General features: G+C 34.3%; 1 protein-coding gene across 1 annotated transcript in view; it reads right to left on the bottom strand.

The window, feature by feature from the left end:
* The window catches only part of SLC10A7 (solute carrier family 10 member 7), a 257,064-nt gene that overhangs the window by 163,259 nt on the left and 77,469 nt on the right, over positions 1–16,336 (bottom strand). Inside the window, exon 5 of the mRNA XM_030312964.2 lies at positions 15,137–15,175. Within this exon, the coding sequence (XP_030168824.1) occupies positions 15,137–15,175 (39 nt within the window). The remainder of the gene's footprint in view (positions 1–15,136; positions 15,176–16,336) is intronic.

Below are 16,336 nucleotides of genomic sequence, written 5' to 3'. Positions count from 1 at the left end.
CTCCAAATCTGTATATCTCAGCAGTTATCTATCAGGAACTCCAAATGACTTATGAGGCTGCTATAACAAATACAGATGGTATGAATGTACTTTTTAGGTTATCATAAGAAAATGGGACCAACTTTCCCAGTAAAAAATCGAGTCTGATTAACTATACATCCCTTCCTGGAGTATCTTAAAGTTCTGTCTCTTCTTTCTCCATTATATAGAGGTACATCACTCTCCAAACCTCCTCCAACCCAAGTCACATCTCTATTTTCTGTATCTCATTTAACAAATTTTAACCCCTGACAAGATAAGACCAAAGTCAAAGCAATATCCTGAATTCTGAACCTACCAAACTCAAATGCAGAGGGCTGTAACACGATGCTTCTAAAGAAAGAACTGCATTAGCTTTCATATGCTGTCATATCGTGTTGCAAGTTCAAGTTATTTGCTTCCTCATTATCACCTTGGCTTTCTTATTTTCTTTCTTTTTCTCTTTTGGTAGTTTCTATTTTCTAAGTACTTTTAATGATTCTCAGATATGGATTTTATCCATTTTTTTTTATACACCATTGATTGGTTTTCCTGTTTTTCAGACTTAAATTTTTACCTCTCCTCTAGGATACTGTACAATTTTTCAGTATTGTCTAGTAATTCAGCTCTCACTTGTCAATTTAATTATATATTTTACAAGTTGTTAAAATATAAACTTTAATGATAAAATACTTTTCCTTAATACCAAGAGCGCAACAATTCTCTACAATGCCATATAATGGCAATCACTTATTACATCCTCTTATTTATAAATCTGCAGCTCTTTATATATGTAGTAATCACACTTGTAGCAATCTTTCATGGAAAACTTTCTGACATTTAAAATCAATTATTTCAGTGATAACAAGATATGGATTGGTAACAAATTATATAGGGATAATCTGCCATTATCTACTCACAGAGAGTTATCATAAGAAGAGAGTCTTACAAATTACCCAATATCAAATTTAGATGTAATAATGAGTTTTCACTCCCATTCTAAATAAACACAGTGAATAGAAAACAATATAAATTTTGGCTGTATCATATGTTTTATTGAAACTAAAAGCTTCCAATTTAAAATCATTTTAACATAAGTAAGCAAAATTTGTTAGATAATGAAAATGATACCAGGATTTCTGTCAAACGAATTCAACATTTAATTGTAATCACTAACATACATTTAACTGTGTATCATATACAAGATATTTTACAATCTAAGATAGAAGAAGAGAGGTTAAAATAACATTCATTGAATGATTTCTATTTATGCGTGTAACAAATAATTTTTGAGTGCTTACCATGTGCCAGATACTATATGTGCCGTGGCTAGAGCAGTGAACCAAATCAACCCAAACAACCAAAACCAATGCCTGCTTTCATTTCCAAAAAGGGAGACAGACAGTAAACATAAGTAAATATGTAATATATTACAAGATACATATTTTAGGAAAAAAATAAAAGAACAGGATGATAAGAACTGCCAGAGGTGGGAGAGAATAGAATTTTAAAGTAATTATGCTAACCAATTATAATCTTGATGGAAAGCCTTCCTAAGAGCTAAACAACCATTAAAAAAAAAAATGCTGGAGGCAGTCTTCAAGGGGCAGATGGTCTTTCAAGAAGAGATGGATATGATATGGAAAGGATGAAATAGTGTAAGCAAAGAGGCAAGAGGAGAGGGAGGAGAAGAGTGAATCAATAGCGAACAGGGGAAGGAAAGAAAGGTGCCAGAGAGAGAGGGGATGGGCTGCACCAGGAGGAATCAGCACTGAAGGGCCAGTAAGGCGGTGAGCAAGTAAGAGCAAGTAAGGCACTGGAGCATGGGGCTGACATATGAAAGTAGTTAGGTGAAGACAGCTAACCTCACAACAACGTATAGGTGGTGGTGAGAAAGAAGGTAGAATGTATCATCTTGGCTTTTGGAAATTACCAGAAGCACAATAATGTTAATAAACATCATCTCTCCCAAATGAATGGATAAAAAGAATAACAACATAGGCTTTCAAATGAAAATAGGAACATTTTAGAAAATAACTACTTAAAAGACAATTGCCTGAAAGATAAGAAAACTAAACCACAAATATTGGCCACTACACCAAACAGCACTATAGACATGGTGGAAATTTTTAACTTAATTACATTACTTATTAGAAACATCACAGAAAAAGCTACCCAGAAGAAGTAAGTTCAGTGTAGTTCTGTCAAAAGAGAAAGAAAACGTATTAACTGTAGACTCATAGTATAGCTGTCAGTAGACGAGTAAAATCCGAATCAATGCTCATCTCATGGAGATCTGTGAGGCTTTGACTTTAATTTCCAAGACACTGTGTTCACATCCTGAGATTGTCCTCCCCTGATCGGTAGAGCCCGTTCAATGATAAAAGTTAAAGTCAAATGGATCAGGTTTTTTAAATTACAAACTTATTTTTGGAAAGTCCCCTATTATTCAAAACTCTATTTCACCTGCAATCTTCCAAATAGAAACATTTTACTGTCGATTTGTGTAACTATCTGCAGATTAATTGATAAAGAGCAATAAGAGGTTTCTTTTTTTTTTCAATATATGAAATTTATCATCAAATTGGTTTCCATACAACACCCAGTGCTCATCCCAACAGGTGCCCTCCCCAATACCCATCACCCACCCTCCCCTCCCTCCCACCCCCCATCAACCCTCAGTTTGTTCTCAGTTTTTAAGAGTCTCTTATGCTTTGGCTCTCTCCCACTCTAACCTCTTTTTTTTTTTTTTCCTTCCCCTCCTCCATGGGTTTCTGTTAAGTTTCTCAGGATCCACATAAGAGTGAAAACATATGGTATCTGTCTTTCTCTGTATGGTTTATTTCACTTAGCATCACACTCTCCAGTTCCATCCACGTTGCTACAAAGGGCCATATTTCGTTCTTTCTCATTGCCATGTAGTACTCCATTGTGTATATAAACCACAATTTCTTTTTTTCTTTTCTTTTCTTTTTATTTTTTTTTCAATATATGAAATTTATTGTCAAATTGGTTTCCATACAACACTCAGTGCTCATCCCAAAAGGTGCCCTCCTCAATACCCATCACCCACCCTCCCACCCCCATCAACCCTCAGTTTGTTCTCAGTTTTTAAGAGTCTCTTATGCTTTGGCTCTCTCGCAATAAGAGGTTTCTATAATTTTCACTCTTCTATGTACATACCTATTTACACTTCAAACAAATAATCTTAAGTAACTGTATTAATGTCATGTGTAATATCCTAAGATGGAGAAATAACTTTTAACAGTCATGAATACTGATCTAATTATTTTCAGGGACAAGCATACATGTCACTATGTAGATATGAAAGTAACACTACAAAGCTGGGCTTACAAGGAAAAAAAAGAAAACCAGTAAGGACAGTAACAACATAAATTGACTTCTTTAGCTAATGACACCATAATCAGGTGAAATGCTTTCAAACTTACTCATATTTACTGAACTCTCATATAACAGGCTTTGCTTTTTAACATATATCAGATATACACTGTGTCTATAAAACTGGAAGAAAATACATGTGAAATTTTACCTGACATTGTGATTAGAAAAGGGCTTAATAAGTATAAAGGCTATGAAAAAATCCATTAAGGGAAAGGTGAATACATTTGACAGACATGAAAACTTTAAACTTCTACAAACATATGTAAAGTAATGAATCCCAATTTATACGTGGCACTATATACACACATGAACTCAAACTGGAGCAAAGACCTCAATGCAAAAACAAAATCTCTAAAACATCTAGAAGAAAACATCGGGGAAAAATCTTCATGACTTTGGTTTGAATAAGGATTTCTTAGAAAGGACACAGAAACCATGAACCATAAAAGAAAAAAAAATAGATAAATTGAGTTTTATCAAAATTTAAAACTCCTGCTTTTTGAAAGATACTATTAAGAAAGTGAAAGACAAGCCACAGACTGGGAGAAAACACTTGCAAATACATATCCCTAAATGACTGCTGTCCAGAATATATTTACAAATTCACAATCTAATTATAAGAAAACAACTCCATAAAAAATGGGCAAGAGATTTGAACAGATATACAGATGGCAAATAAGTACATAAAAAGATGTCCAACATCATTAGCTATCAGGAAAATACAAATGAAAGCTATGATAACAAATTACTGTACACCTATTAGAATGGCTAAAATAAAAAATACTGCTAATACCCTGGGCTGCTAGGATGTGCAGCACTAAATTCCTCAGACATTCCTGGTAGGAATGGTACAACCACTCTGGATGATGGTGTGGTGGTTTTCTGCAATGTTCAACATACACTTACCATGTAACTCAGCAATCCTACACCTAGGTATTCCCCCAGAAGAAATGAAAATATACATCTACACAAAAACCTATACACAAATACTTATAGCAGCTTTATTCATAATTGCCAAACACAGGAAACTATATGAAGTTCATCAACTGCTAAACTGATAGTGCAATACTATTCAGCAATAAAAAGGAGTGAGCTACCGATAGATACAACAGCAAAGGTGAATCACAAAAACAAATACGAAGTGAAAGAAGCCAGAATCAAAAGCCTACCCATGGTGTGATTCCATTCATAGGACCTTCTGGAAAAGGCAAAGTATAGGGCCAAGAAAGAAATCCAGTGATTGCCAAAGGCTGAAGATGGGGAAGGGGACGACTGACTACAAAGAGGCAAGAAGAACTTTTGGGAGGGATGGCAATATTCTTTATCTTGAGTGAGGCGGTAGTTACATGACTGTTACATTTTGTCAAAACTCATAACTGTACATCTAAAATGGGTCGATTTTTCTGTATAAAAATTACATCTTAATAAATCTGACTTAAATTTTAAACTTCTGTCAATTAAAAATCATCTCCTCTCACCCCTCCACACAAATAAATTAAAAGGTTCAACACAGTGGCTCCTGAGTGGCTCAGTCAGTTAAGCATCCAATTCGATTTTGGCTCAGGTCATGATCTCAGTTTGTGAGCTCAAGCCCTGTGTCGGGCTCTGCCCTGACAGCACAGAGCCTGCTTGGATTTCTCTCTCTCTCTCTCTCTCTCTCTCTGCCCCTCCCCCGCTTGTGCTCTCTCTCTCTCTCTCTCTCTCTCTCTCAAAATAAATATTTTTTTTAAAAAAGGTTCAAGACAAACAAGCAAAAATATTTGCAATATGTGAAATAGAGTATTCATATCCTCAATATAAAAAGACTGTTTTGAAACCAAAATAGGCATCCCAAAAGAAAAATAAGTAAAGTATATGAATAATTGACAACAGAAGGATCTCAAATGGCCAATAAACAGATAATAAAACATCAACTTCTCAAAAAGTTATAATTAAAGTAAAATAAGGGTTTGCTAAAACTTTTAAAAAGTAATAATTAGAGCTGGTGATGATAAAGAAAAATGAGTATTTCTGAACATCTACATATTCGGATGATAATTTTTTTTAATATTTCTGGATGGCAACTTAGCAACATCAAGAATCCTTTAAAAGTTTGTAGCATTTTACCCAGTTTTTGTTCTCTTAGGGACTCCTCCTAAGATGGATAATTAAAAGGGAGAATCACAAATATTTATGCACAAAAATATTGTGGAAGCTTTTTTTTTTAAATAATAGTAGAAGAATATAGACAACCCATATGACTGTCAATGGAGAAACAACTAAATAAATATCATACCCTGTCCAAAAGAATATTATTATTATTCATCATATAAAGCAAAATCAAGTAAACAAGGTAGAACTAAGAATATGAAGAAATGTGTATAGATGTTGTTAAAGGGGAAAGGTAGAAAATAAAATCATCTATATAATGCAATTCCAATTTTATTAACTATATGTACAAAATACATAGGACATACACCAAAATGCTCAGGGTAGTTATATCTAGGTGATTCTATCTCTATTTTTCAAAAGTTCTATAATAAACATATAATAACCACTGTAGTAGCTTTTATGAAGTTAATTCTTAACACAATGATGTAATACGATGTTATATGTAACAGAATAAGTTATACATATAGTAAGATACTTTTGTAAGTCAGTTTTTGATGTAGTTACAAATTGAATCTGGTCTCTGACAAAACTGCTTTTAAAAACAACCAAGCTGGCAGACACACAAACTTAAAATCCAGTTTTTCTTACAGCTGTAATCAAAATGGAATGGTTTTGTTTGTTTGTTTGGTGATAACTGGAGATGATCGTCTACTACCTTACCTGACGTTCTGTAGTTATGAGAAGTGGTCACCAAACTTTGTGGGTCCAAATCATCAGTTGGCAACTAAGAATCGGTTTGGGGAACTATACTGTGAGAAATGCCATTTAAATCCAGCAAGTTTTACTCTCCTTTTGGAGTTCTAGAACCTCACCCAGAGCCTAGCACATAGTAGGAAGTCCACAAATGTTTCATTAAATAAAACTGATATAAGGTCAAACAGTGACATGAAGTGAATTAGAGCTAAAAAAGCTGATGTCTCTTTTTTTTTTTATTTCAAACTACAATCTGCCATTTCCAATAACACAGACGATTATTTTTGAGAAGTACTAAATGTTTACTCAAAAACCTGAATCCTCAATGGAATTTAGGTGTCTAGCATTGCTTTCATCATAAAGATCAGTAATCAAACGAAACATTCTTTTTGGTTGGTAGAATCCAAAAGTTGATATAGTTCATGCAACCTCAGATGCCCTCCTGCTTCTTTCCATATGTCCCAATTTATTTTGGAATGGCAGTGGGGTCTTGAATCAATGAGGTATATTAATAATGGAAAATTATTAATTTTCCCTCTCCCCTGCCTGCCATGGGATTTGACATGCTCACCTTGAGAATCTATAATACAGACAAAGATAGAAGAAACCTCGTTTGGCTCACCACATTATTATCCCCAGATCCCCCAAATATTAGCTTAATAAATAGAGTAATCAAGTAAGCTTCTGGTGTGGAGGAATGAGAACTATCTACCACATTATCATTACTAATTATGGGTATCTCCTACTAATGGTCATAAACTCAGCAGTTCTGTAGTTGGCTGGATTCACATTAAGGAAATGTAGTCATTTTAACCAACCTAACCACTAGGATCATGTTTCTTAGGAGACCATATCCTGCCCTCCCCCCATTTACATTTACTTATTTTTATCTAACTGGGTATAACAGCAAGTATTTTCCAGAATGGTGTTTTAAAAATTAATAAAAATAGAAATGAAACTACATGGCATTTGTTAAAGGGTAATAAAATAACTTCAGTCAATTGGCTGGTTCTACACCAGTAGATTTCTTTAAATAGTAATGAAATCATTGCTTTAAAAAAAAAATCCATCATTATTAAAATAAAAAAAAAAAGTTGCCTCAGCCTCCGCCAAAATTAGATTTGTAAGTTGCTGGTCATTCCTATAATTAAATCTATGTCACAAATTTGCAAGAAAAATGGTCACTGTGACTAATGCATTTACTTGCCACACAAGTCCTGTCAGATGACACAGACATAGCTTAAACAGAGTAAGGTTTCTATACATTTTTATTAAGTAACAAAGACCATTTTTAATCACAGCACTTCAAACACTAGTCTGCTTTAGAAACAAACCCAAATGTAGCTACAGCAGGGTTCTCCTTGCTCCAGCATCATAACTTATTTACCCCTGCAAACATGTTTGGCTCACATGCATACCGCTCTTCTGGACAAATGTTACATGGGAAAGAACTCTGACAAAGAAACAGTAACATGTTCAGGTTGCTAGACTCCCTGGTTAGGACCTTTCTTCTTTTGACCTCCCCAGATGGTTCTAATTCACCTCTGATGAAATGACTAAGAGATGACTTTAGAGAGAACAGTGCTGAGCAAAGTGGAAGTCAAAGCAAGATGACATAAGGACACATGAGCAAAGAAGTAGTGACGAGACCTTCTCTCCTTTCAAAAACACTTTTCAATCTTTTAGATTGCAGGAAGAGGCTGTTTTGGGTTTGGGACCAGTACCAATTTTACTTTTTTATCAAAAAGAGGACAGGCTATGAGCTCAGAGACTTATGAAGGCAGCAGTTTAGCTACCAATTAACAATAGTTTTTTTTTTCCATTTGATTTAATTTCAGTGACCTATTCATGACAAAATTGTTTTATGTGTTGATGTCGTTTCACTTTTTTAAAAATATTTATTTTTGAGAGATAGAGACAGAGCATGAGCGGGAGAGGGACAGAGAGAGAGGGAGACACAGAATCCAAAGCAGGCTCCAGGCTCTGAGCTGTCAGCACAAAGCCCGAGCCCTCAAACCACAAACCCATAAGATCGTGATCCAAGCCAAAGTGGAACGCTTAACCAACTGAGCCATCCAGGTGCCCCAAGTTTTACTTTTTAAAAAAGTTAAATTTTAAAAGTGAGTTTTAGACGCCCCAGTCTGGCTCAGTCAGAGGGGTGTGCAACTCTCAATCTTGGAGTTGTGGGTTCGAGCCCCACTTTAGATGTAGAAAGAACTCAAAAAAAATTTTTAAGTGGGTTTTAACTTAATACAAATAACATGTTGACACGGCAAAGGTCATAAAAAGTGCCTGAAATTTGGAAGACATTGCTTTGAAGGCAGTTCTTGTCTTCCCTCTTTTTAAAATCTTTTATTGTTATTTTCTTCACATATTTGCTTCGGTGTCTGGGAGAGTGCCTTGAATAATGGACTCTGAGTATATGTGTGTTAATTTTATATCCTACCTTCCTATTTTGTCCCATACTAATAAATAACCCGACTGCATCTTTTTAAAGAATAAGTAGTCTGTTCTCAGCAATTCAGCTTTTATAACATTCATTTGCCCAAAAAGGTGATTCAATGAAATATATAGCATAACGATGGGCTCCATTTTATCAAGGGAGAAACCAGCTTCCCATTGTCTGAACAGAGTTCATAAGGTATTTTAAAATCCAAAATAGGTTATTTTAAATTCTAGTTTTATCAAGTCCTTAGCAGTAAGGAACGAACTTGAAATAACATTCTATAAGGTGGTACTGAAAAGTGTTTAATTGTCTGCTCTGGAATGTAAGCTCAATGAAAATAAAAACCTGTTTTATAAAAAAGTCATGAACTTTTGGGGGAAAGCCAAAATCACAACTGAGTAATTTGGGTTGGTCAGGATTTTAAGCAAACAAAGAAAAAAAAAATCAGCGTAGTTTCCAGTGTTACACAAAATGAGTATTCCACAAACATAAACAAAACTAAAAATTGACATTCTAGATTTAGGCGAAAGGAAAACTAATGTAACAATTGAGTCTTCTCTGGTTACAACCCTTAACCCTCTTCATTAATATTTGAGATTCTTGCTCTGATTTTTAAAAAGCAATCAATGAATAACAAAGTAAATGTGCTTCCTCTCTGACCATGCTAAGTGTGGCTTACTACATTTTTGTATAAGAAAGGAAGAATAAAACAGGTGGTAAACACATATCCTGAGTTATTAAAACATGTCATTTGTGTTTGGAATTTCCTTTCTTTAAGCAACTTTAAGAGTATCATTTAACTATTCAAATCTTACTACAAAGCTGGGTAGTAATGGCAGACCAGCCAAAGCTGAGAGGGAAGGCAGAACAACAATAGAGTAAGGGAAGGAAAATATATTCTGGCTAGTTATTCAGCTTAAGGCAAGGAGTTCCTTTTAACCCCTATTTGTTTTAGAATAGCTTCTGCTCATTCCCGTAATGAGCAGAATTACTTTAAAAGAATTATTTTAAAAGAATTACATAAAATCAACCCATTTCTTTATACTTTAAATGAAGAGATTTAGAAAGTAAATAATAACTGTTACAGATATTTTTTAGACTCGGTGTTATACATTCACAAAGATGATTTAATTTTGCTTATAACTCTTTGCTAATGTTTCAGAATCCTTACATTTATGAATTGCTATGATGTCATATAACACAGTTATTAGAAACTCAATTTGGCATGATCAGCTTTGTCACTCACCAAGGTTTCCTCAGGAATTACCAAACTCCCTCAAGAGTTACCAAAAATAATAAAATGGGCTGAGGAGTCTGAAAGGCAAAAGCTCTACCTTTTCCTGTCAAACTTTAACCTATAATTCTTGAAGACATGGAACCATTCAATTTAGCCCCCAAACCAAAAATGCCAAAGCTCTAACAAATCAGGTGATCAGATTTTTTTCAACACAGTTAAATCTTTTTAAACTAAAGAGAGGATTTTTCAATTGCAATTGTTTTAAAAGTTGCCAATATCTATTTTTTAATCTTTCTTTTGATGAGGAAGCAGCACATGAGATGGTTGAACTTGAAATGCCTGATGTTATACAGAAAATATATATATATATATATATATATATATATATATATATATTCTTTTTATAACAATTTAGTTATTCAGAGAGGTGGCTATCAAATTTTATTAAAATCTCATCAACTGAGAAACCTTAAAACAGTTATTATACCCCACAATTATTGTAAACAGAACAATTTAAATGAGAGGAGGAGATAATGACATTAACTTCTTAACTTAAAGCAATCCTCTGTGGCATGATTTTAAAATATGCTCTTGGTCTGAAATTTATGTAAATTGAATTCATCTATCATTGGTTATTACCAGCCTAGCTACATTAGAAAAAAACAAAACACAGTTTTCTGTAACAATTAGTTCTTAAAAACACTGTGTTTTAATTAGACCTGGGACATTATTAAACTAGCTATAAATATGTACAGTATTTTATGTGGTATACCCAGATGTCTAAAAATCAACAAAAATGCCCTCAGAGTTCTTTCTTCAAAAATTCATCTAAAAAAAAAGGCTTTCATTCAAAGTTTTAATGGAATCTGAAGTAAATGCCCTTTTTAGATTCTATTTACGTAACTACAAAAGAAATGGTCACTTACAACTAGAGAATAATCAGAGAACAATCATTAGAGATAAACAATTCTTCATTTTATGGATGTCCATGGCCATGCCAAAAAAAAAAAATTCATGGAAGAGCTTGGAAAAAACTTAGATCATACAAATATTTTATATAGATTATCCCATTTAATGCTCACCACAACTGTATAGTTTAGGTACTATCTACTCCATTTTATATATAAGGAAGGTTATGTGATTAGGCTAGTAATTCAGTCAAATGAAGATTTAAGCCATTCTGATTCCAGAAACCATAGTACTACCCCTTATCCTAAATTTTAAGAGTAAGTGAATATTTTTCATTTATAAAGAGAATTCCAAAAACACTGTAACAAGTACTATCCTTTACAAATTACAAAATAAGAAACAAGTGTTGGTGAGGATGTGGAGAAACAGGAAGGTTTGCAAACTGTTGGTGGGAATGCAACCTAGTGCAGCCACTGTGGAGAACAGTATGGACTTTCCTCACAAGGTTAAAAATAGAACTACTGTACAATCCAGTAATCACGCTACTGGGTATTTACCCAAAGAATAAAAAAACATTAATTCAAAGAGATACACACACCCCTATGTTTATAGCAGCATCATTTATAATAGCCAAATTATGGAAGCAGCCCAAGTATCCATTGACAGATGAATGGATAAAGAAGAGGTGATAGATTGATCAATCGATCGATCTACAACGGAATATTATTCAGCCGTTAAAAAGCATGAAATCCCACCATCTGCAACAACATGGATGGAGCTAGAGATTATTATGCTAAGTGAAATAAGTCGGTCACAGAAAGACAAATACCATATTATTTCATTCATATTTGGAATTGAAGAAACAAAACAAACGAGCAAAGGGAAAAAAAAAGAGAGACAAACCAAGAAACAGATTCTTAATTATAAAGAACAAACTGATGGTTACCAGAGGTGTGGTGGGTGGGGAGATAGGTTAAATAGGTGATGGGGATTAAGGAGGGTACTTGTAATGAGCACCGGGTGATGTACAGAATTGTTGAATCACTATATCGTAAGCCTGAAAATAATACAACACCATAGTGTAGGCCCGAAAATAATATATAAGTATGTTAACTATACAAGAATTAAAAAAAAAAAAACTCGATAAAATTTTTAAGTAAATTAAGTGAAAAATGAAAAAAAAAAAAGAATAACAAACTAAAACATGAAGGTTACAATTCAGAATTTCCTTCCTCTAAAATAAGTCCTTTTCCCAAGCCCAACTCAAACACCAACTTCTCCCTGAAGCCTTCTCATATCATTCAACTGAGATTAATCTTTTCTGACCTCTTGGCAATTGCTGTACACTGCTCACATGAAGAAAGTGCTAGCTCCCTTTTAATACTTATTCTCTTCTTTCTTAGTAACAGAAATCCAATTTTTAGCTCTTAGCAAACTGCCACATGTCCCAACCTCTCCAGTGGCTAAGTAGGATTGCTTGAATAAGTTCTGCAATAAGATATGACTGCAAGTATGATGTTGGAATTCTAGGAATGCAAATTAAACAAAGCAAACTTAGATTTTAGGAGAGCTCTGTGCTTTCCCAGGATAAAGACTTTACTAACCAGGTATCTTTTTTGGCTGGAGCTCCAGCAGCTGTCTTGGACCATGAGGTAAGCTTGAGCAAGGAAAGTGCAGGCTGTGGAGGATGGAGGAGAAAGATAGGTATATCCAGCCACAATGAGACCACGAAGCCACCATACAACACTTGGACAGCCTCCTTCCAGATTTTACGTAGTAGAAATATAAACCTCTATCCTGTATGCCACAATTATTATCTTTTCTGTTAAATAATCTGAAACTAATTCTAATGGATTTAGTCCAGACTCATACATAGTTCATAATCCAATTTGTTCATAATCCATAGTTCATAATCCATAATTGCAACTACGGGGGGGGGGAAGAAAGAGAATTATTATTTCTTATAACACTGGAACAAAATATCTCCAGTCATAATTTGCATTCTCAAACCCTTTCTGGTAACTTTTAACTTTGAGAAAGAAAGGGGGTAACAGGGGCTCCTGGGTGGCTCAGTCGGTTAAGCAAATGACTCTTGGTTTTGGCTCAGGTCATGATCTCATGATTCGTGAGCTGGAGCCCTGCATCAGGCTCTGCGCTGACAGCGCAGAGCCTGCTTGGGATTGTGTCTCCCTTTCTCTCTGCCCCTCCCCTGCTCGCTCTCTATCTCTGTCTCTCAAAAATAAAAAATAAACATTTTTTAAAAAGCGGGTAACAGAGGAGGGAGGAAACATGGAAAAAGACACTTCTGCCTCTCTGCCATCACTCATGACAGTTCTCCTCCTTTCTTCTCTACTAGCTAAATCCTACCATACTTCAAGGACCAACTCAGCAAAATGGCTTCTGTCTGACTTTCAAATTCAGAGTGCCTATGGCCTGTGCCATTTCACAGTCCTACATCATCTAGTAACATCTTTAGTTTGACCTGTTAACTTTTACATTGTATTTCTTTTTCTGTGAGTCATATCCACAACACAGTGGGACCCACATCATGTATCTTGCACCCTCCACAGCTATTAGAAAACCATCTCTGTGTAGTAGGAGATCACTAAGTACTTTTGATTAGTTGAATTAAAATGAAAAAAGAGGAAAAAGAGCAGAAGACTAACAAGTGAGAATGCACAACTTCTTAGAAGTGCAAGAGTAGAATAAAGATCCTAAAGAGTCCCTAGAACAGGTATTACTTTCCTGGACCTTATCAAATAATCAGGCCTAGGAGAACACATATTCTGATATGTTCACTGTTCATACAATCAGTGCAAAACTCAAACTATACTTAGTGAGCTTGTCCTCCAACTAAGGGATGGTGTATTTAAGTATTTTAGTTACTTAGACAATTGCCTCAAATTTATTTTCTCAATTACTGTAGACGTTTAAAGAGTAAGAGATTCAGCTTAGAAGTCATGCTTTGGTAGTGGATGTATATGATTCCAAACTATATAAAAAATCTGGCTTCCAGCAAGATCATATTTTACAGATATTATTTTGTCAATTGTGACAAATAATGAAAAATAATACTTAGATGAAAAAACGATTTAACAAAATACTACTGAGTCTGGAACAAGTAGCTCAAGAGCTCATTTCCATTAAATAGACACTATTAACTCTCTTCTAAAACCCAATAATACAACACCAGAAATAACATTACTACTTCTTTAAAAATAAGGTCTACTCTAAGCATAAATTTTGCAGAAGCTACACCATTTAAAGCTCTAGAACATCGGGACCTTCAAAGCTGTGTAGCACTACATAGAATTAACATCATGTAACAACACGTTTAAAAGCTCCAGCTACATTCAGATGCACACAGTAGTGACATAAAGAGCATTTTAAACAGAAGTAACTGATATTTTGCCTAGACTCGTGAACTATTTTATATCCTGCTGATTTTATTCTCAATTATTTGCAAATCACTGTACTTCATATCTGTTCATGAACTATGGACCTAAAAACACAATATTCTAATTTATTTTCATGAATTTGGCAAAGTTTTAGGGAGGGTATAAATAAAAATAATTAACAGAAAACTCAGTTTCTTTCTCATTCTTTCATAAAACAAACCAAGTCTTTGTTATATCATTATTTAAAAAACGATTGAAAACGCTAAAACAGAATCATCCTTAGAATTCTATTAGCTCTACTTATGAACACTGAACTATTTCCTAACCTTTATACCATTTATAGTTCACATGTCAAAAAAATATTGCATTTTCCTCCAAATTACTCATTAATTATTTCCTCATTTCAAATTTTTTTCACACAGATTTCTCAGAAGTATCCATGACAGTAGCTTCTTTGACAGTGAAATGAACAAAATAAATGACATGTCAACAAGTAAATTAGCATTCCCTTTCTGACCAGCTGGGTCATGTTTCCTTTTCAAAATCCTTAGTCCCATGATACAAAATAATAATAATCTAAAAGACCTCATTAAATGATCAATATATTGACATAACTTCTATAAGGAGATACACAGTGTTTTAATTGATTCTTGAATCCATTAAATGGAATATTAAACCCAAGCCTCCAAATTATAATGTAAGAGAACATTTCCTTTACTTATTAACTAATTTCTTCAGGGTATGGTTAACGGCACATAAAAAGATTCAAAAACTTTTATATTTAATCCAACATTAAAAAAAGTCCCAATTTTCACTAAATCTTTCATATAAACAACATCACAACAAAAGTTATTATAGACAAGTTAAACCATATTTACTTACCAAAAAACTTCCAAAGGCTGAATTAAATATTGCAGCTGCCTATAAAGAAAATAAATAGGGGGAAAAACTCACTGAAAGTAAATAGGAAAAAGAAAAGCAAAGATTATCATTCTCCCATCCCCCACTATTCAAAACCCTAAAACATTGACTCTACAAAGCAAAGTTAGTCACTGCTTACAAAAATTGCCAGTGGCCTGTACTTTACTAAGATAGATGAGCTGCAGCTTAGGAATTCATAAATAATGGGTCTCAAAAGCAAGCAGAAAAGACTTGCCAGGAGATATTTTTGAACCTATATGACACTACCAAAGAATCATCACCAATAGTAAACTGAAATCTTGTTATTGGTTTTGTTAGTTGACCTAAAACAGAGGTTGATATATTTGTTAAAAAATTCTTTTTCATGTTACCGGGCAAAGAAAAACCAGAATTGTAAAGAAACATTAACTACTCTGCATCAGGGAGCATATGTCTTATGAGCTACACCCACCAAGTGAGATCTGTTGTTCCCATACAACACACATTAGAATGTGAACAATGCTGCTAAGACGATGTACCATTAATGCTAAAGGAGAAACAAGCAAGAAAAACTTCCACTTGGTGTTCAAAATTCAAAGAAGAAACATTTGACTTTGCGCTTACCTAAACATCCAGGGATTACATAGTAGATGTGATACAGTTCTTAACTTTAAATCAATCACTATATTCCATGAAGCTACACCTGAATCCTGAAAGCTTCTCACATTACCCAAAAAGGATAAAAACTTGTATAACATCCAATCTGATGGGGAAAAAAGGAGAGAGAAAGAAAAAAATAATAAAAGGCAAAAGGAAAGGTAGAGAAAACCTATTGACATCTCCTGTAGATCAAGAGCAGAATTAAATTAATCATCATGGACATTAGCAGCCACGTCGTAGTAAGAAAAGGATGTCAGTTTAGCAAGTTTGAATAAAGTCCAAAGCCAGGCTAAGAGCTGTAGCTGAAAATGCCTTCTGCTCCAGAAGAGGATGCAATGAGAGTGCATGGGTAATGAGATCCCTGGCTCCAGAGAGCTTAGCTCTCCTATTCAAGTTCATAATTAATTCAAAGCTTTGATAATTTCATTAGATTTCTTCTTTGCTGGCCCTATCAATAAAAGATGGCACTGGACCAGAGCTCCTCTGTGGCATAAACATAGGCACAGGCACAGACCAAGGAAA

Source organism: Lynx canadensis, chromosome B1, assembly GCF_007474595.2.
Source record: "Lynx canadensis isolate LIC74 chromosome B1, mLynCan4.pri.v2, whole genome shotgun sequence".
In the NCBI taxonomy this organism is placed as follows: Eukaryota; Metazoa; Chordata; class Mammalia; order Carnivora; family Felidae; genus Lynx; species Lynx canadensis.
Note: the sequence above shows the minus strand (reverse complement) of the source record. Positions and strands in the feature narration are given on the sequence as shown.